General features: G+C 44.1%; 2 protein-coding genes across 2 annotated transcripts in view; one reads left to right on the top strand and one right to left on the bottom strand.

Annotated features, from left to right (window-relative positions):
- The first annotated feature begins 525 nt into the window (after positions 1 to 525).
- LOC115108700 (claudin-18) lies at positions 526 to 7,569 on the top strand. Its single transcript, XM_029633315.2, has 5 exons — positions 526 to 1,081; positions 5,496 to 5,660; positions 5,823 to 5,967; positions 6,713 to 6,832; positions 7,080 to 7,569. The coding sequence occupies exons 1-5, from the start codon at positions 862 to 864 to the stop codon at positions 7,213 to 7,215; spliced, it is 786 nt and encodes a 261-aa protein (XP_029489175.1). The 5' UTR covers positions 526 to 861; the 3' UTR covers positions 7,216 to 7,569.
- Positions 7,570 to 7,997: 428 nt separating this feature from the next.
- dzip1l (DAZ interacting zinc finger protein 1-like) overlaps positions 7,998 to 22,045 on the bottom strand; it is a 46,212-nt gene continuing 32,164 nt past the window's right edge. Inside the window, exons 13-17 of the mRNA XM_065009333.1 lie at positions 21,294 to 21,516; positions 20,965 to 21,094; positions 10,467 to 10,765; positions 10,100 to 10,242; positions 7,998 to 9,784 (exon numbers count right to left, since the gene is read on the bottom strand). Of these exons, the coding sequence (XP_064865405.1) occupies positions 9,611 to 9,784; positions 10,100 to 10,242; positions 10,467 to 10,765; positions 20,965 to 21,094; positions 21,294 to 21,516 (969 nt within the window). The 3' untranslated portion in view covers positions 7,998 to 9,610. The remainder of the gene's footprint in view (positions 9,785 to 10,099; positions 10,243 to 10,466; positions 10,766 to 20,964; positions 21,095 to 21,293; positions 21,517 to 22,045) is intronic.

Genomic DNA, 22,045 nt, shown 5'->3' with positions numbered 1-22,045 from the left:
ACACACTGATGTAATGAGAGGAACCCCCCACACTGATGTAATGAGAGGACCCCCCCCCCCATACTGATGTAATGAGAGGAACCCCCCACACAGATGTAATGAGAGGACCCCCCTCCCCCCATACTGATGTAATGAGAGGAACCCCCACACTGATGTAATGAGAGGACCCCCCCCACACACACTGATGTAATGACTGGAACCCCCCACACTGACACACTGATGTAATGAGAGGACCCCCCCCCCCCACACACACACTGATGTAATGAGAGGACCCCCCCTGGGCTAAATGTGGAGTATCAATTCAGAAATTGAATACGTAGTCTTGTTATCAAAGTATTGGTCAACCTCTCCGCTTCCTGTGTGACCGTTACACCTTCCGTAACCTCCTACGCCCCTCCCAACTGTAAGGGGTACGTCCCAAATGCCACCCTATTTGCTATATAGTGAACTACTTTTGCCCAGAGATCATGGTCCAATGAAATGCACCATATAAGGGAATAGGGTGGCATTCGGGACCTAGGCGATGACTTGGCAGCAGTAGGCAAACACAGAAGGACAGATGTAACAGTCTTTCATGAGGTCAAGCCTGCCAGTATCAGATTCACTTGAAACACAGCGAGTCAAAAAGCCCAGTCTCAGTGTTGGCACTGTGGCATTAGAAACAATCAGAAGCTGAGAGACTCTGTAGTAGCTAAGGTTCCCTTTTTTGTTTGTTTGCTTTCTGTTATTTTTTGCCTACCGAGAGAAGAAAGAAGAAGGTTGTGATATAGCGTTGAACGTTAGCTTCACCAGAGAGACAGAGAGGTAGGAGTTGGTTTCCCACCGAGACAGAAGAGAGAGAGAGAGAGAGGCATCTGCATCATGGCGGCGACCCTGTGCCAGGTGATGGGCTTTGTGCTGAGCCTGCTGGGGGTGGGTGGGATTATAGCCGCCACTGGGATGGACCAGTGGGCAACGGAGGACCTGTACGACAACCCTGTGACCGCCATCTTCTCCTACTCAGGACTCTGGAGATCCTGTGTCCGGCAGAGCTCCGGATTCACAGAGTGCCGACCCTACTTCACCATCCTGGGGCTACCAGGTACGGCAGGGTAGCCTAGTGGTTAGAGTGTTGGACTAGTAACCAGAAGGTTGCAAGTTCAAACCCCCGAGCTGACAAGGTACAAATCTGTCATTCTGCCCCTGAACAGGCAGTTAACCCACTGTTTCTAGGCCGTCATTGAAAATAAGAATTTGTTCTTAACTGACTTGCCTAGTAAAATAAATAAACACTATACCAAATATTCTGATTAAAGGTTGACTGAGACCAAAACATTGGAGAATTAGATCCATTAAATGGTTGGCATCAAGATCACTGATGTGCTGGAGTTTTCCTTATTTAAAAAAAAAAAAAAAACGTTCACCATTACCAACCTTACTTCCTGGGTTAACCAGGTACGGACGAACGCCATTGTCCTCATACAGTTGCGGCAGCCTCTGCTCTACACAGTAGTGACCAGAGCAACAAGTTGACATGACACAAGCTCTTTGACTCAACATGTAATACATGTAATACATGATTTACTGTGATAGTTTAGTTTACTCAGTTACTGTGGATCCAGTTCAATAGTTCATTGAATGCAACTGACTAAAGTAAGTTGGACAAATGTCAATTTTATTACACACAACAACAAAAAAGCCAGGAAAGTAGGATATTAGTTTATGCTAGGTTAATTTACACGACGTATGAATAGATGGTAATATTGATGGATCAGTAAGAGTCACACCACTGTGGGGATAGACTCAGGATCATAAATAAGAAGTAGGTTAATATTGTAGTGTTTGTAGTGATTGGGGAAATGGCTAAATTGTTTGAATTTTGTTCCCGAGAACCACATATGAAAAGAAGGTAAAGCGAGGCACACCCTTCGTTAGTTACGTAAGCGTGGAAACTCTTACTGAAAGTACAACCGTTGCCCGAAACTGTGACAGCAACTCATGAAAATGATTTGCAAACACCTGATAAGGTTCGTTCCCTGTTCAAGAGTACATAGTGATAAGAACCAGAGGATAGACAGCCATTTCATGACTTCATTTACATCACGAAGACAAGGAGGGGTTTGACATCGAACAAAAAAGGAACCTAAAATGGCCGCCACAAAGATTATTTTATTGGCTTTATGCTGGTTGCATTGGGCCAGTTTTTGATATCTGCTGCCACAGCCATTTCATGACTTCATTTACATCATGAAGACAAGGAAGGGTTTGACATCGAACAAAAAGGGAACCTAAAATGGCCGCCACAAAGATAATTTATCGGCTTTATGCTGGTTTCATCGGGCCAGTTTTTGATATCTGCTGCCACAGCCATCTGGGGTTTACAGAACCATTATTTCTCAGTTGTAACATCTCGATTAAGTTTTATATGTCGAGTACATCTCAAAGGTGTGTCTCTGTCGAAAGAATATATTACATTTGTTTATATAAGTACACATTCATTAATGGAATAAAACAAACATTTGTTTCTTTCACTTGACTTTGAAACAAACCATTTTGAGCATTTCTAATCTAGTTTCTTCAGCAGTGTTTGTTAAAAACAGGAAGGGAGATTATCTTCCTGCGAAACAAAATATAGTTTAGTAAGGTGGTTCATTTTAAAGAATAGAGGCCATGATGAAAAGGCCATGATCAATAAAAGGTCAAATTTGTTTGTTTTTCTCACAAAATGTAGTTTTGATAGACGCACTAGAGATATTTGTTTTTTGTTTCACAAAATCTAGTTGTGTTGATTTAAACAACTTTACTAGCTAGATCAGTTCAATCTTAAAAAAATAAAATAAAAAATAAAGTTGATAGACGCACCAGAGATATTTGCTTAAGCACGGGCTGCGTTTTAATCCACCACATTCGTCGATGTAATTCTTCCTCATCTCATTTGTCACGAGACGTCCTGAAACTCGGGTCTTCTCACATCTGCAGTGGACTGTGGCAGAGCTACAGCTCTGTTTGTCACGAGACATCCTGAAACTCGGGTCTTCTCACATCTGCAGTGGACTGTGGCAGAGCTACAGCTCTGTTTGTCACGAGACATCCTGAAACTCGGGTCTTCTCACATCTGCAGTGGACTGTGGCAGAGCTACAGCTCTGTTTGTCACGAGACATCCTGAAACTCGGGTCTTCTCACATCTGCAGTGGACTGTGGCAGAGCTACAGCTCTGTTTGTCACGAGACATCCTGAAACTCGGGTCTTCTCACATCTGCAGTGGACTGTGGCAGAGCTACAGCTCTGTTTGTCACGAGACATCCTGAAACTCGGGTCTTCTCACATCTGCAGTGGACTGTGGCAGAGCTACAGCTCTGTTTGTCACGAGACATCCTGAAACTCGGGTCTTCTCACATCTGCAGTGGACTGTGGCAGAGCTACAGCTCTGTTTGTCACGAGACATCCTGAAACTCGGGTCTTCTCACATCTGCAGTGGACTGTGGCAGAGCTACAGCTCTGTTTGTCACGAGACATCCTGAAACTCGGGTCTTCTCACATCTGCAGTGGACTGTGGCAGAGCTACAGCTCTGTTTGTCACGAGACATCCTGAAACTCGGGTCTTCTCACAACTGCAGTGGACTGTGGCAGAGCTACAGCTCTGTTTGTCACGAGACATCCTGAAACTCGGGTCTTCTCACAACTGCAGTGGACTGTGGCAGAGCTACAGCTCTGTTTGTCACGAGACATCCTGAAACTCGGGTCTTCTCACATCTGCAGTGGACTGTGGCAGAGCTACAGCTCTGTTTGTCACGAGACGTCTTGAAACCCGGTCTTCTCACGAAAACTTCAATGGCGTCCGAACGATTTGGCCTAACAACGAATATGACCCCCCACTATGGAAAGAGGAGACTCTCACGAACACGATGGTGTTCTACAGTCCCCGCAAGTGTCCCATGACACCAAAACATTACCACAACATCACCTCACCTCCGAGCAGAAACATGACCCCGGAGGTCAAGTGTCATGGGACTTGTCTGAAGGTAATCCGTTACCGGTTAAAACATTTTTATGGAAGTAGTTTTCCACAAAAATAATGTGGGTTAAATATGTTTCCAAACAAACAAAAAAAAAAAAATCCTGATCTTTTTTTATATCTCCTAGATATAGGACAGACACTTCCAAACTTTATTCCTTGTGATTTATTTTGTGATTTATTGTTTGAATGTCTGTTTTGCAATTCATGAATGTGTTATTACATACATTTCTATGGGCTATAGCAGTAAAGGCCATATTCTATATTTTATCAGAAAATTATATATTTGTATAAATTGAGACCTACTGGGGACCTACAGAGACCTACAGGGGGGACGTACAGGGGACGTACAGGGGTCCTAAAAGAGCTAAATGAGCCATGGTATGACCTTCTTAAAACAATTCCAAATGTTAGCTTAGTAGACCCTGCCCCCCACACACACACAACAAAGGAAAGCAGTACTTATAGGATACACACAATAACAGGTCACCTAAGTACCAAATAAAGACAAGTAGATCTGACTGTATGTTTTGGTTTGACCTGTAGACTAGTCTATCTGACTGTATGTTTTGGTTTGACCTGTAGACTAGTCTATCTGACTGTGTGTTTTGGTTTGACCTGTAGACTAGTCTATCTGACTGTGTGTTTTGGTTTGACCTGTAGACTAGTCTATCTGACTGTGTGTTTTGGTTTGACCTATAGACTTTGGTTTGACCTATAGACTAGTCTATCTGACTGTATGTTTTGGATTGACCTGTAGACTAGTCTATCTGACTGTGTGTTTTGGTTTGACCTGTAGACTAGTCTATCTGACTGTGTGTTTTGGTTTGACCTATAGACTTTGGTTTGACCTATAGACTAGTCTATCTGACTGTGTGTTTTGGTTTGACCTATAGACTTTGGTTTGACCTATAGACTAGTCTATCTGACTGTATGTTTTGGATTGACCTGTAGACTAGTCTATCTGACTGTGTGTTTTGGTTTGACCTGTAGACTAGTCTATCTGACTGTGTGTTTTGGTTTGACCTGTAGACTAGTCTATCTGACTGTGTGTTTTGGTTTGACCTGTAGACTAGTCTATCTGACTGTGTGTTTTGGTTTGACCTGTAGACTAGTCTATCTGACTGTGTGTTTTGGTTTGACCTGTAGACTAGTCTATCTGACTGTGTGTTTTGGTTTGACCTGTAGACTAGTCTATCTGACTGTGTGTTTTGGTTTGACCTGTAGACTAGTCTATCTGACTGTGTGTTTTGGTTTGACCTGTAGACTAGTCTATCTGACTGTGTGTTTTGGTTTGACCTGTAGACTAGTCTATCTGACTGTGTGTTTTGGTTTGACCTGTAGACTAGTTTATCTGACTGTGTGTTTTGGTTTGACCTGTAGACTAGTCTATCTGACTGTGTGTTTTGGTTTGACCTGTAGACTAGTCTATCTGACTGTGTGTTTTGGTTTGACCTGTAGACTAGTTTATCTGACTGTGTGTTTTGGTTTGACCTGCAGCTATGCTCCAAGCTGTGCGGGCCCTGATGATAGTGGGGATGGTCCTGGGAGCCATCGGTTGTCTGGTCGCCATCTTTGCCCTCAAGTGTCTGAAGATGGGGAAAATGGAGGACAGCGTCAAGGCTACCATGACGTTGACCTCCGGGGTCATGTTTCTGCTCGGAGGTGAGGTGATGTTGTGGTAATGTTGTGGTAATGTTTTGGTGATGTTTTGGTATTGATGTTCATAACTGGCAAGCAAAATCTTTCTGATTCTAATTAGGGTTTAAAGCCAAAAAGACACATTTCTGTGATCTGAAAATGACAATGTAATTTCCATCCTCCTAGGTGTTTGTGGCATTGCTGGAGTGTCGGTCTTTGCCAACCTAATCGTTAGCAGCTTCCGGTTCACCACCTATGCAGGTGGTGGATATGGAGGAGAAGGAGTACTGGGGGGAGGATTAGGAGGAATGGGAGGATCTCTCACTCCCAGGTACATTAAAGCCCTCAAACAGTCTTTTATTCATTGTTTTAATTGTCACTGTAGTCTAATAAATCAGTGTGTGTGTTTATTATATATTTTTTTAAATAGAGTAACTCCAAATATATTTTTGTATCATTTGTGTAATTGAAAACGCTCGGTCTAATCTTGTGGGCGTGTCAATACAAATGTAAATAATTTTACGTACACAGCCCTGATTGGTGGATAGGATCGTCTGGACTCTAGAGCCTACCCAGCTTACCCCTTTAAAGTAGGAGGATACATATGCAAATAAAAGATGACTGGTCATTGGTCAAAAAAAAATCCGATCAGATTGTGATGTCATGATCTGGGCCAAAAATTCCAGGCATTATTTTTCAAACAGCTCTTACAGAATTTTTGGGGGGTTATTTTCAACCTCATAGTGCGGAAATATCATCAAAACAAATGGCAAAATCAACTGCAACATGAGAAGAATTCACTTTTGTTGTGTCCCAAATGGCACCTTATTCCATATATAGTGCACAACTATTGACCAGTGTCTTATGGGATAAGATACGGCATTTGTTTCTATTAGTGGACATGAACAAGTGGTATAAAATGAATATGTGGGCCCTGGTCAAAAGTAGTACACTATGTAGGGAAGAGTGTGGCATTTGGGTGGCAAGACTTGGTACATAAATTGGTATCAATTATAAGGTGATGATGGCAATTTGTAATTTTTTTAATGTGTCAATGTATCTCCTTGGTTTCTCAGGTACACCTTTGGCTCCGCCCTCTTTGTGGGGTGGATAGGCGGAGCCGTGCTGGTCGTGGGAGGGGTTATGATGTGTATGGCCTGTCGGGGGATGGTTCCACCAGAGGAGAAGAGACCAAAGTAAGTTACATTTTTCTCCACCAGATCACGAGTCAGAGAAACTTGCTCATTCCCTCAATAAAATGACATCATTCTCAAGAAAAAAAAAAACATATAAGAACTTTCAAATCATGAAACACATGCCTCATACACGGCTTATACATTAAAGTCATAGTGTGACCAAACTTTCAAGTCATTTCTGAATATTCCCGTGTTATTCTTAATCACAAATAGAATCCATAATCATTTTCTTTTCTTTCTACCTCAGTTATGGGATGGCCTACAAGCCTGCTTCCCAACACACAACAGTTTACAAAGCTAACACCAGACCCAGAACGGCCTATGACGATTCTTTCAGAGCCCAGAGTATGGATGGAAGACAATCCAACCAGCAATATGTGTGAAGAATATAATATTATGTACCGTTAGGTTTTAGAGGTTCTCTGAAACAAAGCAAAACTGTTTCAATGTATCGATGCCAATTTCATGTAGCTCTGAAGGGCTTAGAAGATTTCATAGAGGGTTGCTATAGAGGTTTCATAGAGGGTTGCTATAGAGGTTTCATAGAGGGTTGCAATAGAGGTTTCATCGAGGGTTGCTATAGAGGGTAACTTTGAAGGAAGTACTTATTCAGGTTTGATTCATTATTTTTGTACTTGGAGCTCTCTTCTATTTCTGTGTTTTTGTTATTCTGCATTTAAGGGGACAATATTGTAATTTTCTAATGCATCTATATTAAAAGAATCACATTTCCAGAACTTCATGTTTGTTTTGTTTTTGTTTTCAAACGCAGCATAAAATATATTTTAAAAAAGGTTAATGAACAATCAATTTCTTCACACATCGAATTGTAGAAATATTTAATTATTTATTCATAGTGGAAATATGTTATAAATATGAATATTGGTAATTTCCTTTCAAATTAGAAAATAAAAATATATATTAACAGTAGCTATATCAAAATCATTAAAAACAAAACAACATACAGTACAAAATCATTAAAAACAAAACATACAGTACTAAATCATTAAAAACAAAACATACAGTACTAAATCATTAAAAACAAAACATACAGTACAAAATCATTAAAAACAAAACATACAGTACTAAATAATTAAAAACAAAACATACAGTACTAAATCATTACAAACAAAACATACAGTACTAAATCATTAAAAACAAAACATACAGTACTAAATCATTACAAACAAAACATACAGTACAAAATAATTAAAAACAAAACATACAGTACTAAATCATTAAAAACAAAACATACAGTACAAAATCATTAAAAACAAAACATACAGTACTAAATAATTAAAAACAAAACATACAGTACTAAATCATTACAAACAAAACAACATACAGTACTAAATCCCTACAGTGGCAGGAAGTATTCACCACTTGCAATGAAAATGGATTAAATTGATATTTTGTGTTACTGGCCCATACACACACACACACACACACACACACACACACACACACACACACCGCCCCATATTGTCAAAGTGGAATTATGTTTTTAGACGTTTTTACAGATTCATTAAAAAAATGAAGAGCTCAAACTGTCAATAAGTTTTCAACCCCTTTGTTATGGTAAGGAGCCTAAATAGGTTCAGGAGTAAAAATGTGCTTAACAGGTCACATAATAAGTTGCATGGATTCACTGTCTGCAATAATAGTGTTGAACATGATTTTTTTAACGACTACCTCATCTCTGTACCCCACACATACAATTATCTGTAAGGTTCCTCAGTCGAGCAGGGAATTTCAAACACAGATTCAACCACAAAGACCAGGGAGGTTTTCCAATGTCTCGCAAAGAAGAGCACCTATTGGTAGATGGGTAAAAAATCAAATAAAAAAGCAGACATTGAATAACCCTTTGAGCATGGTGAAGTTATTAATTACACTTTGGATGGTGTATCAATACACCCAGTCACTATAAAGATACAGGCGTCCTTCCTAACTCAGTTGCCGGAGAGGAAGGAAACTGCTCAAGGATTTCACCACGAGGCCAATGGTGACTTTAAAACAATTACAGAGAAAAGAAGGAAGCCTGTACAGAATACAAATATTCCAAAACCTGCATCGTGTTAAACATTATTATTGCACACATTGTCCATGCAACGTATTATGTGACTTGTTAAGCACATCTTTCCTCCTGAACTTATTTAGGCTTTTCATAACTTTCTGAAGGCACTATATCTCCTGATTATATAAAAAAAGCAAGTCATTACCACATTCAAAGTCCCAACATAGTTTGAGTCCTACCAAGAAAGTCCCTATATATATACACAGAACAAAAATATTAACGCAACATGCACCTTCTTCCAACTGTTACTGAGTTACAGTTCATATAAGGAAATCAGTAAATTGAGAAAACAAATCATTAGGCCCTAATCTATAGATTAGGAATACACTTGTTTGAGAAATATGCTTTTTATTGCGCATATGGAACATTTCTGTAATCTTTTATTTCAGCTCATGACACATTGGACCAACACTTTACATGTTGCGTTTTATTTTTGTTGAGTATAGCTTGATTCTGGAAAATGGAATGAAACCGAAATGTTATTTTATTCTGTTATTGTTTTATAACTGGTATAACACGCCAGCTCCTCATCACGTTGGAATGCATCTTCTGATAATTGTTTTAAAACTTGGAAGAGAGTAACTCATATATCACATACGCCCATTGAAAAATAGATTTCCATCTCAAAAAAGGCTTTTCATCTGGATAAATAAAGGATACATAGCACTAAATATAAAAATTTAAAAAACAGGAAAAGTGCATTAAAGCCCTCCTGCTCTGCTGGTTGAGGAGCTCCACACGCTGGTTCCTGAGGTTCCTCCCAGGCCCACCTCGGTGCTCCCTCGCCCTCCTAGGGACTGAGACTGGCCCCCTACCGGCAGGGACAGGAGCTCCTCGATGGAAGACAGTTCTAGGTCGCTTTCTTCGTCCGATAACTGGGACAAAATGGAACATGTATGAATATTTAATCACTCGTGTAGGCATCACACAAAGAAACAGAAACAGCCCTATACTTTTGAAATTCAGACTGTAAACACAACAAAATGTGTGCATTTTAAATTCAGACTGTTAACACAACAAAATGTGTCCATTTTGAAATTTAGACTGTTAACACAACAAAATGTGTCCATTTTGAAATTTAGAGTGTTAACACAACAAAAAGTGTGCATTTTAAATGTACTGTTAACACAACAAAATGTGGAAAAAGTCAAGAGAGTGCGCATCCTTTCTGAAGGAGCTGTATTTCTTACCGGTAGGGGTTTTAACGCTGTCCTGGGTTTGGGTTTGGGTAAGACCTTGGCTGCTACTGGTGGCATCACCACTCTGGTTCCTCCTACTGGCTTGTTCACTGGAGAACTCAACTGTCTCTCCAAGCTTCTGGTCAGGGTTTTAACTACAGACCCAGACAACACAAAACAAGGGACCCAGCTGAAATAATCCTGATACTTCTTCAATACTCATTATTAGAGCCCTGGGCAAGATGAAAACTTACTGTATAGCAATGCAATGACAATACAATTTGTAGAACTCTAAGGTTTACATAGTGAGATGATACGTTTTTGGATTCATGGAAGATTGGCCCTTATCGTGGGCTAAAATAGATCCAAATAAACAAACCAGTCTGATGTTGTGCTCCACGGTGGGTTGTTAGACTTGTAGGCCCTTCTGAGAGCTCTGTGTCTGTCCCAGACCAGTCCTCTCCCTGGGTAGAACCAGACATGGGGTACTTCTGCCTTGAGCTGGATCCAGACCGCACCACCCTCACAGAGGGGCCATACCTACTGCCAGGGCTGGTGACAGAAACACCAGATCTACTGCCAGGGCTGGTGACAGAAACACCAGACCTACTGCCAGGGCTGGTGACAGAAGGAATGTCTTCTCCTGACGCCTCATCCTCAGAACTGAAGGGAGGGGTGCTGAAAGAGAAAGACATGTTTCTGAGGGGTGGGAAACATTTAAAGAGGGGTGGGAAATATATATATTTTATTTTTTATTTATTTACATTTTTAAAACTTTTTTTTTTACATAAAACATTAAACAGACACAATTATAAAAATGAAACCTATTCAAAACACATTCTTACAAAACAAATCCCAAGCTAGGGAGAGGTACTGAAAGAGAAATGCATATTAGGTTAGGCTCCTCGGGGGGTTAAAGTAAGTACAATACAGTACATGACAGGAGAGGGCAGGAGAGGAGAGGAAAGGAGAGGACAGGAAAGGAGAGGACAGGAAACGACAGTAAAGGAGAGGACAGGAAAGGAGAGGACAGGAAACGACAGTAAAGGAGAGGACAGGAAAGGAGAGGACAGGAAACGACAGGAAAGGAGAGGACAGGAGAGGACAGTAAAGGAGAGGACAGGAGAAGACAGGAAACGACAGTAAAGGAGAGGACAGGAAAGGAGAGGACAGGAAAAGACAGGAAACGACAGTAAAGGAGAGGACAGGAAAGGAAACGACAGGAAAGGAGAGGACAGGAAAGGAGAGGACAGGAGAGGACAGTAAAGGAGAGGAGAGGAAAGGAGAAGACAGGAAAGGAGAGGACAGTAAAGGAGAGGACAGTAAAGGAGAGGACAGGAAAGGAGAGGACAGTAAAGGAGAGGACAGGAAAGGACAGGAAACGACAGGAAAGGAGAGGACAGGAAAGGAGAGGAAAGGAGAAGACAGGAAAGGAGAGGACAGGAAAGGAGAGGAGAGGAAAGGAGAGGGGAGGAAAGGAGAAGACAGGAAAGGAGAGGACAGGAAAGGAGAGGAAAGGAGAAGACAGGAAAGGAGAAGACAGGAAAGTAGAGGACAGGAAAGTAGTGGACAGGAGAGGACAGGAAAGGAGAGGACAGGAAAGGAGAGGACAGGAAAGGAGAGGACAGGAAAGGACAGGAGAGTACAGTAAAGGAGAGGACAGGAAAGTACAGTAAAGGAGAGGACAGGAAAGGAGAGGACAGGAGAGGGCAGGAGAGGATAGGAAAGGAGAGGACAGGAAAAGAGAGGACAGGAAAGTGCAGTAAAGGAGAGGACAGGAAATGAGAGGACAGGAGAGGGCAGGAGAGGATAGGAAAGGAGAGGACAGGAAAAGAGAGGACAGGAAAGTAGAGGACAGGAGAGGATAGGAAAGGAGAGGACAGGAGAGGATAGGAAAGGAGAGGACAGTAAAGTAGAGGACAGGAGAGGACAGGAAAGGACAGGAAAGGAGAGGACAGGAAAGTAGAGGACTAGAGAGGACAGGGAAGTAGAGGACAGGAGAGGACGGGAGACGAGAGGATAGGAGAGGACAGGAAAGGAGAGGGCAGGAAAGGAGAGGACAGGAAAGTAGAGGACAGGAAAGGAGAGGACAGGAGAGGACAGGGAAGGAGAGGACAGGAAAGGAGAGGACAGGAGAGGATAGGAGTGGACAGGAAAGGAGAGGACAGGAAAGGAGAAGACAGGAAAGTAGAGGACAGGAGAGGACAGGAAAGGACAGGAAAGGAGAAGACAGGAAAGTAGAGGACAGGAGAGGACAGGAAATGACAGGAAATGAGAGGACAGGAAAGGAGAGGACAGGAAAGTAGAGGACAGGAAAGGAGAGGACAGGAAAGGAGAGGACAGGAAAGGAGAGGACAGTACAAAACAGTACAGGAGAAGAGTGGGGTATTTCACTAGATACTGTAAACATGACAGTGGGGTATTTCAGTAGATACTGTGGGCATGGCAGTGGGGTATTTCACTAGATACTGTAAACATGGCAGTGGGGTATTTCAGTAGATACTGTAAACATGGCAGTGGGGTACGTTCAGTAGATACTGTAAACATGGCAGTGGGGTATTTCAGTAGATACTGTAAACATGACAGTGGGGTATTTCAGTAGATACTGTAAACATGGCAGTGGGGTATGTTCAGTAGATACTGTGGGCATGGCAGTGGGGTATTTCAGTAGATACTGTAAACATGGCAGTGGGGTATTTCAGTAGATACTGTAAACATGGCAGTGGGGTATGTTCAGTAGATACTGTGGGCATGGCAGTGGGGTATTTCAGTAGATACTGTAAACATGGCAGTGGGGTATGTTCAGTAGATACTGTGGGCATGGCAGTGGGGTATTTCAGTAGATACTGTGGGCATGGCAGTGGGGTATTTCAGTAGATACTGTGGGCATGGCAGTGGGGTATTTCAGTAGATACTGTAAACATGGCAGTGGGGTATTTCAGTAGATACTGTAAACATGACAGTGGGGTATTTCAGTAGATACTGTAAACATGACAGTGGGGTATTTCAGTAGATACTGTGGGCATGGCAGTGGGGTATTTCACTAGATACTGTAAACATGGCAGTGGGGTATTTCAGTAGATACTGTAAACATGGCAGTGGGGTACGTTCAGTAGATACTGTAAACATGGCAGTGGGGTATTTCAGTAGATACTGTAAACATGACAGTGGGGTATTTCAGTAGATACTGTAAACATGGCAGTGGGGTATGTTCAGTAGATACTGTGGGCATGGCAGTGGGGTATTTCAGTAGATACTGTAAACATGGCAGTGGGGTATTTCAGTAGATACTGTAAACATGGCAGTGGGGTATGTTCAGTAGATACTGTGGGCATGGCAGTGGGGTATTTCAGTAGATACTGTAAACATGGCAGTGGGGTATGTTCAGTAGATACTGTGGGCATGGCAGTGGGGTATTTCAGTAGATACTGTGGGCATGGCAGTGGGGTATTTCAGTAGATACTGTGGGCATGGCAGTGGGGTATTTCAGTAGATACTGTGGGCATGGCAGTGGGGTATTTCAGTAGATACTGTGGGCATGGCAGTGGGGTATTTCAGTAGATACTGTGGGCATGGCAGTGGGGTATTTCAGTAGATACTGTGGGCATGGCAGTGGGGGTATTTCAGTAGATACTGTGGGCATGGCAGTGGGGTATTTCAGTAGATACTGTGGGCATGGCAGTGGGGTATTTCAGTAGATACTGTGGGCATGGCAGTGGGGTATTTCAGTAGATACTGTGGGCATGGCAGTGGGGTATTTCAGTAGATACTGTGGGCATGGCAGTGGGGTATTTCAGTAGATACTGTGGGCATGGCAGTGGGGTATTTCAGTAGATACTGTAAACATGGGCATGGCAGTGGGGTATTTCAGTAGATACTGTGGGCATGGCAGTGGGGTATTTCAGTAGATACTGTGGGCATGGCAGTGGGGTATTTCAGTAGATACTGTGGGCATGGCAGTGGGGTATTTCAGTAGATACTGTGGGCATGGCAGTGGGGTATTTCAGTAGATACTGTGGGCATGGCAGTGGGGTATTTCAGTAGATACTGTGGGCATGGCAGTGGGGTATTTCAGTAGATACTGTGGGCATGGCAGTGGGGTATTTCAGTAGATACTGTGGGCATGGCAGTGGGGTATTTCATTAGATACTGTGGGCATAGATACTGTGGGCATGGCAGTGGGGTATTTCAGTAGATACTGTGGGCATGGCAGTGGGGTATTTCAGTAGATACTGTGGGCATGGCAGTGGGGTATTTCAGTGGGGTATTTCAGTAGATACTGTGGGCATGGCAGTGGGGTATTTCATTAGATACTGTGGGCATGGCAGTGGGGTATTTCAGTAGATACTGTGGGCATGGCAGTGGGGTATTTCAGTAGATACTGTGGGCATGGCAGTGGGGTATTTCAGTAGATACTGTAAACATGGGTATTTCAGTAGATACTGTGGGCATGGCAGTGGGGTATTTCAGTAGATACTGTGGGCATGGCAGTGGGGTATTTCAGTAGATACTGTGGGCATGGCAGTGGGGTATTTCAGTGGCAGATTTCAGTAGATACTGTGGGCATGGCAGTGGGGTATTTCAGTAGATACTGTGGGCATGGCAGTGGGGTATTTCAGTAGATACTGTAAACATGGCAGTGGGGTATTTCAGTAGATACTGTGGGCATGGCAGTGGGGTATTTCAGTAGATACTGTGGGCATGGCAGTGGGGTATTTCAGTAGATACTGGGTCAGGGCATGGCAGTGGGGTATTTCAGTAGATACTGTGGGCATGGCAGTGGGGTATTTCAGTAAACAGAGTGGGGTATTTCAGTAGATGTGGGCATGGCAGTGGGGTATTTCAGTAGATACTGTGGGCATGGCAGTGGGGTATTTCAGTAGATACATGGGCATGGCAGTGGGGTATTTCAATAGATAACATGGCAGTGGGGTATTTCAGTAGATACTGTGGGCATGGCAGTGGGTATTTCAGTAGATACTGTGGGCATGGCAGTGGGGTATTTCAGTAGATACTGTGGGCATGGCAGTGGGGTATTTCAGATACTGTAAACATGGCAGTGGGGTATTTCAGTAGATACTGGCAGTGGGGTATTTCAGTAGATACTGTGGGCATGGCAGTGGGGTATTTCAGTAGATACTGTGGGCATGGCAGTGGGGTATTTCAGTAGATACAGTGGGTTATTTGTAGGTGGGCATGACAGTGGGGTATTTCAGTAGATACTGTGGGCATGGCAGTGGGGTATTTCAGTAGATACTGTGGGCATGGCAGTGGGGTATTTCAGTAGATACTGTGGGCATGGCAGTGGGGTATTTCAGTAGATACTGTGGGCATGGCAGTGGGGTATTTCAGTAGATACTGTATGGCAACAGTAGATATGGCAGTGGGGTATTTCAGTAGATACTGTAAACATGGCAGTGGGGTATTTCAGTAGATACTGTGGGCATGGCAGTGGGGTATTTCAGTAGATACTGTGGGCATGGCAGTGGGGTATTTCAGTAGATACTGTGGGCATGGCAGTGGGGTATTTCAGTAGATACTGTGGGCATGGCAGTGGGGTATTTCAGTAGATACTGTAAACATGGCAGTGGGGTATTTCAGTAGATACTGTGGGCATGGCAGTGGGGTATTTCAGTAGATACTGTGGGCATGGCAGTGGGGTATTTCAGTAGATACTGTGGGCATGGCAGTGGGTATTTCAGTAGATACTGTGGGCATGGCAGTGGGGTATTTCAGTAGATACTGTGGGCATGGCAGTGGGGTATTTCAGTAGATACTGTGGGCATGGCAGTGGGGTATTTCAGTAGATACTGTGGGCATGGCAGTGGGGTATTTCAGTAGATACTGTGGGCATGGCAGTGGGGTATTTCAGTAGATACTGTGGGCATGGCAGTGGGGTATTTCAGTAGATACTGTGGGCATGGCAGTGGGGTATTTCAGTAGATACTGTGGGCATGGCAGTGGGGTATTTCAGTAGATACTGTGGGCATGGCAGTGGGGTATTTCAGATACCCGTGGGCATGGCAGTGGGTATTTCAGTAGATACCGTGGGCATGGCAGTGGGGTATTTCAGTAGATACTGTGGGCATGGCAGTGGGGTATTTCAGTAGATACTGTGGGCATGGCAGTGGGGTATTTCAGTAGATACTGTGGGCATGGCAGTGGGGTATTTCAGTAGATACTGTGGGCATGGCAGTGGGGTATTTCAGTAGATACTGTGGGCATGGCAGTGGGGTATTTCAGTAGATACTGTGGGCATGGCAGTGGTATTTCAGTAGATACTGTGGGGGCAGTGGGGTATTTCAGTAGATACTGTGGGCATGGCAGTGGGGTATTTCAGTAGATACTGTAAACATGGCAGTGGGGTATTTCAGTAGATACTGTGGGCATGGCAGGGGTTATTTGTAGAACATGGCAGTGGGGTATGTTCAGTAGATACTGTGGGCATGGCAGTGGGGTATTTCAGTAGATACTGTGGGCATGGCAGTGGGGTATTTCAGTAGATACTGTGGGCATGGCAGTGGGGTATTTCAGTAGATACTGTGGGCATGGCAGTGGGGTATTTCAGTAGATACTGTGGGCATGGCAGTGGGGTATTTCAGTAGATACTGTGGGCATGGCAGTGGGGTATTTCAGATACTGATGGGCATGGCAGTGTATTTGGGCATGGCAGTGGGGTATTTCAGTAGATACTGTGGGCATGGCAGTGGGGTATTTCAGTAGATACTGTGGGCATGGCAGTGGGGTATTTCAGTAGATACTGTGGGCATGGCAGTGGGGTATTTCAGTAGATACTGTGGGCATGGCAGTGGGGTATTTCAGTAGATACTGTGGGCATGGCAGTGGGGTATTTCAGTAGATACTGTAAACATGGCAGTGGGGTACGTTCAGTAGATACTGTGGGCATGGCAGTGGGGTATTTCAGTAGATACTGTGGGCATGGCAGTGGGGTATTTCAGTAGATACTGTGGGCATGGCAGTGGGGTATTTCAGTAGATACTGTGGGCATGGCAGTGGGGTATTTCAGTAGATACTGTGGGCATGGCAGTGGGGTATTTCAGTAGATACTGTGGGCATGGCAGTGGGGTATTTCAGTAGATACTGTGGGCATGGCAGTGGGGTATTTCAGTAGATACTGTGGGCATGGCAGTGGGGTATTTCAGTAGATACTGTGGGCATGGCAGTGGGGTATTTCATTAGATACTGTGGGCATGGCAGTGGGGTATTTCAGTAGATACTGTGGGCATGGCAGTGGGGTATTTCAGTAGATACTGTGGGCATGGCAGTGGGGTATTTCAGTAGATACTGTGGGCATGGCAGTGGGGTATTTCAGTAGATACTGTGGGCATGGCAGTGGGGTATTTCAGTAGATACTGTGGGCATGGCAGTGGGGTATTTCAGTAGATACTGTGGGCATGGCAGTGGGGTATTTCAGTAGATACTGTGGGCATGGCAGTGGGGTATTTCAGTAGATACTGTGGGCATGGCAGTGGGGTATTTCAGTAGATACTGTAAACATGGCAGTGGGGTACGTTCAGTAGATACTGTGGGCATGGCAGTGGGGTATTTCAGTAGATACTGTGGGCATGGCAGTGGGGTATTTCAGTAGATACTGTGGGCATGGCAGTGGGGTATTTCAGTAGATACTGTGGGCATGGCAGTGGGGTATTTCAGTAGATACTGTGGGCATGGCAGTGGGGTATTTCAGTAGATACTGTGGGCATGGCAGTGGGGTATTTCAGTAGATACTGTAAACATGGCAGTGGGGTATTTCAGTAGATACTGTGGGCATGGCAGTGGGGTATTTCAGTAGATACTGTGGGCATGGCAGTGGGGTATTTCAGTAGATACTGTGGGCATGGCAGTGGGATATTTCAGTAGATACTGTAAACATGGCAGTGGGGTATTTCAGTAGATACTGTGGGCATGGCAGTGGGGTATTTCAGTAGATACAGTGGGCATGGGAGTGGGGTATTTCAGTAGATACAGTGGGCATGGCAGTGGGGTATTTCAGTAGATACTGTGGGAATGGCAGTGGGGTATTTCAGTAGATACTATGGGCATAGCAGTGGGGTATTTCAATAGATACTGTGGGCATGGCAGTAAGGTATTTCAGTAGATACTGTAAACATGGCAGTGGGGTATTTCAGTAGATACTGTGGGCATGGCAGTGGGTATTTCAGTAGATACTGTGGGCATGGCAGTGGGTTATTTCAGTAGATACTGTGGGCATGGCAGTGGGGTATTTCAGTAGATACTGTAAACATGGCAGTGGGGTATTTCAGTAGATACTGTAAACATGACAGTGGGGTATTTCAGTAGATACTGTGGGCATGGCAGTGGGGTATTTCAGTAGATACTGTGGGCATGGCAGTGGGGTACTTCAGTAGATACTGTAAACATGGCAGTGGGGTATTTCAGTAGATACTGTAAACATGACAGTGGGGTATTTCAGTAGATACTGTGGGCATGGCAGTGGGGTATTTCAGTAGATACTGTGGGCATGGCAGTGGGGTACTTCAGTAGATACTGTAAACATGTCAGTGGGGTATTTCAGTAGATACTGTAAACATGACAGTGGGGTATTTCAGTAGATACTGTGGGCATGGCAGTGGGGTATTTCAGTAGATACTGTAAACATGGCAGTGGGGTATTTCAGTAGATACTGTGGGCATGGCAGTGGGGTATTTCAGTAGATACTGTGGGCATGGCAGTGGGGTATTTCAGTAGATACTGTGGGCATGGCAGTGGGGTATTTCAGTAGATACTGTGGGCATAGCAGTGGGGTATTTCAGTAGATACTGTGGGCATGGCAGTGGGGTATTTCAGTAGATACTGTGGGCATGGCAGTGGGGTATTTCAGTAGATACTGTGGGCATGACATTGGGGTATTTCAGTAGATACTGTGGGCATGGCAGTGGGGTATTTCAGTAGATACTGTGGGCATGGCAGTGGGGTATTTCAGTAGATACTGTGGGCATGGCAGTGGGGTATTTCAGTAGATACTGTGGGCATGGCAGTGGGGTATTTCAGTAGATACTGTGGGCATGGCAGTGGGGTATTTCAGTAGATACTGTGGGCATGGCAGTGGGGTATTTCAGTAGATACTGTGGGCATGGCAGTGGGGTATTTCAGTAGATACTGTGGGCATGACAGTGGGGTATTTCAGTAGATACTGTGGGCATGACAGTGGGGTAGATACTGTGGGCATGGCAGTGGGGTATTTCAGTAGATACTGTGGGCATGGCAGTGGGGTATTTCAGTAGATACTGTAAACATGGCAGTGGGGTATTTCAATAGATACGTGGGCATGGCAGTGGGGTATTTCAGTAGATACCGTGGGCATGGCAGTGGGGTATTTCAGTAGATACCGTGGGCATGGCAGTGGGGTATTTCAGTAGATACTGTGGGAATGGCAGTGGGGTATTTCAGTAGATACTGTAAACATGGCAGTGGGGTATTTCAGTAGATACTGTGGGCATGGCAGTGGGGTATTTCAGTAGATACTGTGGGCATGGCAGTGGGGTATTTCAGTAGATACTGTGGGCATGGCAGTGGGGTATTTCAGTAGATACTGTAAACATGGCAGTGGGGTATTTCAGTAGATACTGTGGGCATGGCAGTGGGGTATTTCAGTAGATACTGTGGGCATGGCAGTGGGGTATTTCAGTAGATACCGTGGGCATGGCAGTGGGGTATTTCAGTAGATACTGTGGGAATGGCAGTGGGGTATTTCAGTAGATACTATGGGCATAGCAGTGGGGTATTTCAATAGATACTGTGGGCATGGCAGTGAGGTATTTCAGTAGATACTGTAAACATGGCAGTGGGGTATTTCAGTAGATACTGTGGGCATGGCAGTGGGTATTTCAGTAGATACTGTGGGCATGGCAGTGGGTTATTTCAGTAGATACTGTGGGCATGGCAGTGGGGTATTTCAGTAGATACTGTAAACATGGCAGTGGGGTATTTCAGTAGATACTGTAAACATGACAGTGGGGTATTTCAGTAGATACTGTGGGCATGGCAGTGGGGTATTTCAGTAGATACTGTGGGCATGGCAGTGGGGTACTTCAGTAGATACTGTAAACATGGCAGTGGGGTATTTCAGTAGATACTGTAAACATGACAGTGGGGTATTTCAGTAGATACTGTGGGCATGGCAGTGGGGTATTTCAGTAGATACTGTGGGCATGGCAGTGGGGTACTTCAGTAGATACTGTAAACATGGCAGTGGGGTATTTCAGTAGATACTGTAAACATGGCAGTGGGGTATTTCAGTAGATACTGTGGGCATGGCAGTGGGGTATTTCAGTAGATACTGTGGGCATGGCAGTGGGGTATTTCAGTAGATACTGTGGGCATGGCAGTGGGGTATTTCAGTAGATACTGTGGGCATGGCAGTGGGGTATTTCAGTAGATACTGTGGGCATGGCAGTGGGGTATTTCAGTAGATACTGTGGGCATGGCAGTGGGGTATTTCAGTAGATACTGTGGGCATGACATTGGGGTATTTCAGTAGATACTGTGGGCATGGCAGTGGGGTATTTCAGTAGATACTGTGGGCATGGCAGTGGGGTATTTCAGTAGATACTGTGGGCATGGCAGTGGGGTATTTCAGTAGATACTGTGGGCATGGCAGTGGGGTATTTCAGTAGATACTGTGGGCATGGCAGTGGGGTATTTCAGTAGATACTGTGGGCATGGCAGTGGGGTATTTCAGTAGATACTGTGGGCATGGCAGTGGGGTATTTCAGTAGATACTGTGGGCATGACAGTGGGGTATTTCAGTAGATACTGTGGGCATGACAGTGGGGTATTTCAGTAGATACTGTGGGCATGACAGTGGGGTATTTCAGTAGATACTGTGGGCATACCTGTTCTTTTTTCTATGAGTGCTTGGTGTCTGTTGAGGTCGTGGAGCCTTCTTTTTCCTCAAGGAGACCTTCACCTTCACTGGTGTCTGTCTGCTTTTTGGACTCTTCTCCCGGCTAGGACTCCTCTTCTCTAAAGACAAACGTGATAGTGTGCTAAGCAGATCTGGGGGATTTCAGTTTACTTCCTGAATTGAGTAAATTGAAATATAATTGAGCCCAACCTTTGTACTAAGAGCAGGAGTGTATATGTGAGAATGTAGAGACTGCGAAGCACATCCCCTGTGGACCTGAGGGTTAGGTACAATACGGAGCTGGGTGTTGGTTCTTACTGTGGGACTGAGGGGTGGTACTGGGTATGGTAACCTGTCTGGGTAAAGTAGGTACGGTGATCCCCTGGCTCCTCTGCAGGGCGTGCACTCTGCGCGTCAGCTCTCTGGCTAGGCTCTCCCTGATCTCCAGGAGGTCTGCTTTCTGTCTGGACATCTGATGTCGCTGACCAGATACCAACGTGCTCAGGCTCTTAAAGGTCTTCTTGGATATACCCTTGGTTCCCTGGAATGTTACATAAGGGATTTTAGATATAAATCACTTCTCCCATTGGACTAGTAACCGAAAGGTTGCAAGTTCAAATCCCCGAGCTGACAACGTACAAATCTGTCGTTCTGCCCCTGAACAGGCAGTTAACCCACTGTTCCTAGGCCATCATTGAAAATAAGAATTTGTTCTTAAACTGACTTGCCTAGTTAAATAAAGGTAAAAAAATAAATAATTTAAACATTTTAAAAAAGAGGACTGTCTTGAATATGTGTATTTCCTTGCATGTAGGATGTTCACACATAAAATTATTATTTAATTAAATGTTAATGAATTCAATCAGAAAAACATTAGTTCAACCCATATGTCTCTACCATATACGGTTCAAAAGTTACAGACAATCTACCTCTTGAGAATTTAGCATGATTAGAGTGACTAGAACGTCAACAGTGGTCGCTGCTCAACAGAACGCTGTCACTACTCTGTGGGCAGAATGGCGTTAACTTTGAAAGTCAAAACTCACAAGCTAGCTAGTAGCTGCAGGTTG

The sequence above is a fragment of the Oncorhynchus nerka genome, linkage group LG24, assembly GCF_034236695.1.
Source record: "Oncorhynchus nerka isolate Pitt River linkage group LG24, Oner_Uvic_2.0, whole genome shotgun sequence".
NCBI lineage: Eukaryota > Metazoa > Chordata > Actinopteri > Salmoniformes > Salmonidae > Oncorhynchus > Oncorhynchus nerka.
This window is presented reverse-complemented; position numbering and strand designations above follow the sequence as displayed.

Bases quoted from the DNA above. Each gene is read 5' to 3' on its own strand.
- LOC115108700 (XM_029633315.2), top strand. From the start codon at position 862: ATGGCGGCGACCCTGTGCCAGGTGATGGGCTTTGTGCTGAGCCTGCTG. The intron at 1,082-5,495 runs GTACGGCAGGGT...TTTGACCTGCAG, and splicing joins CACCATCCTGGGGCTACCAG to CTATGCTCCAAGCTGTGCGG. The intron at 6,833-7,079 runs GTAAGTTACATT...TTTCTACCTCAG, and splicing joins CCAGAGGAGAAGAGACCAAA to TTATGGGATGGCCTACAAGC.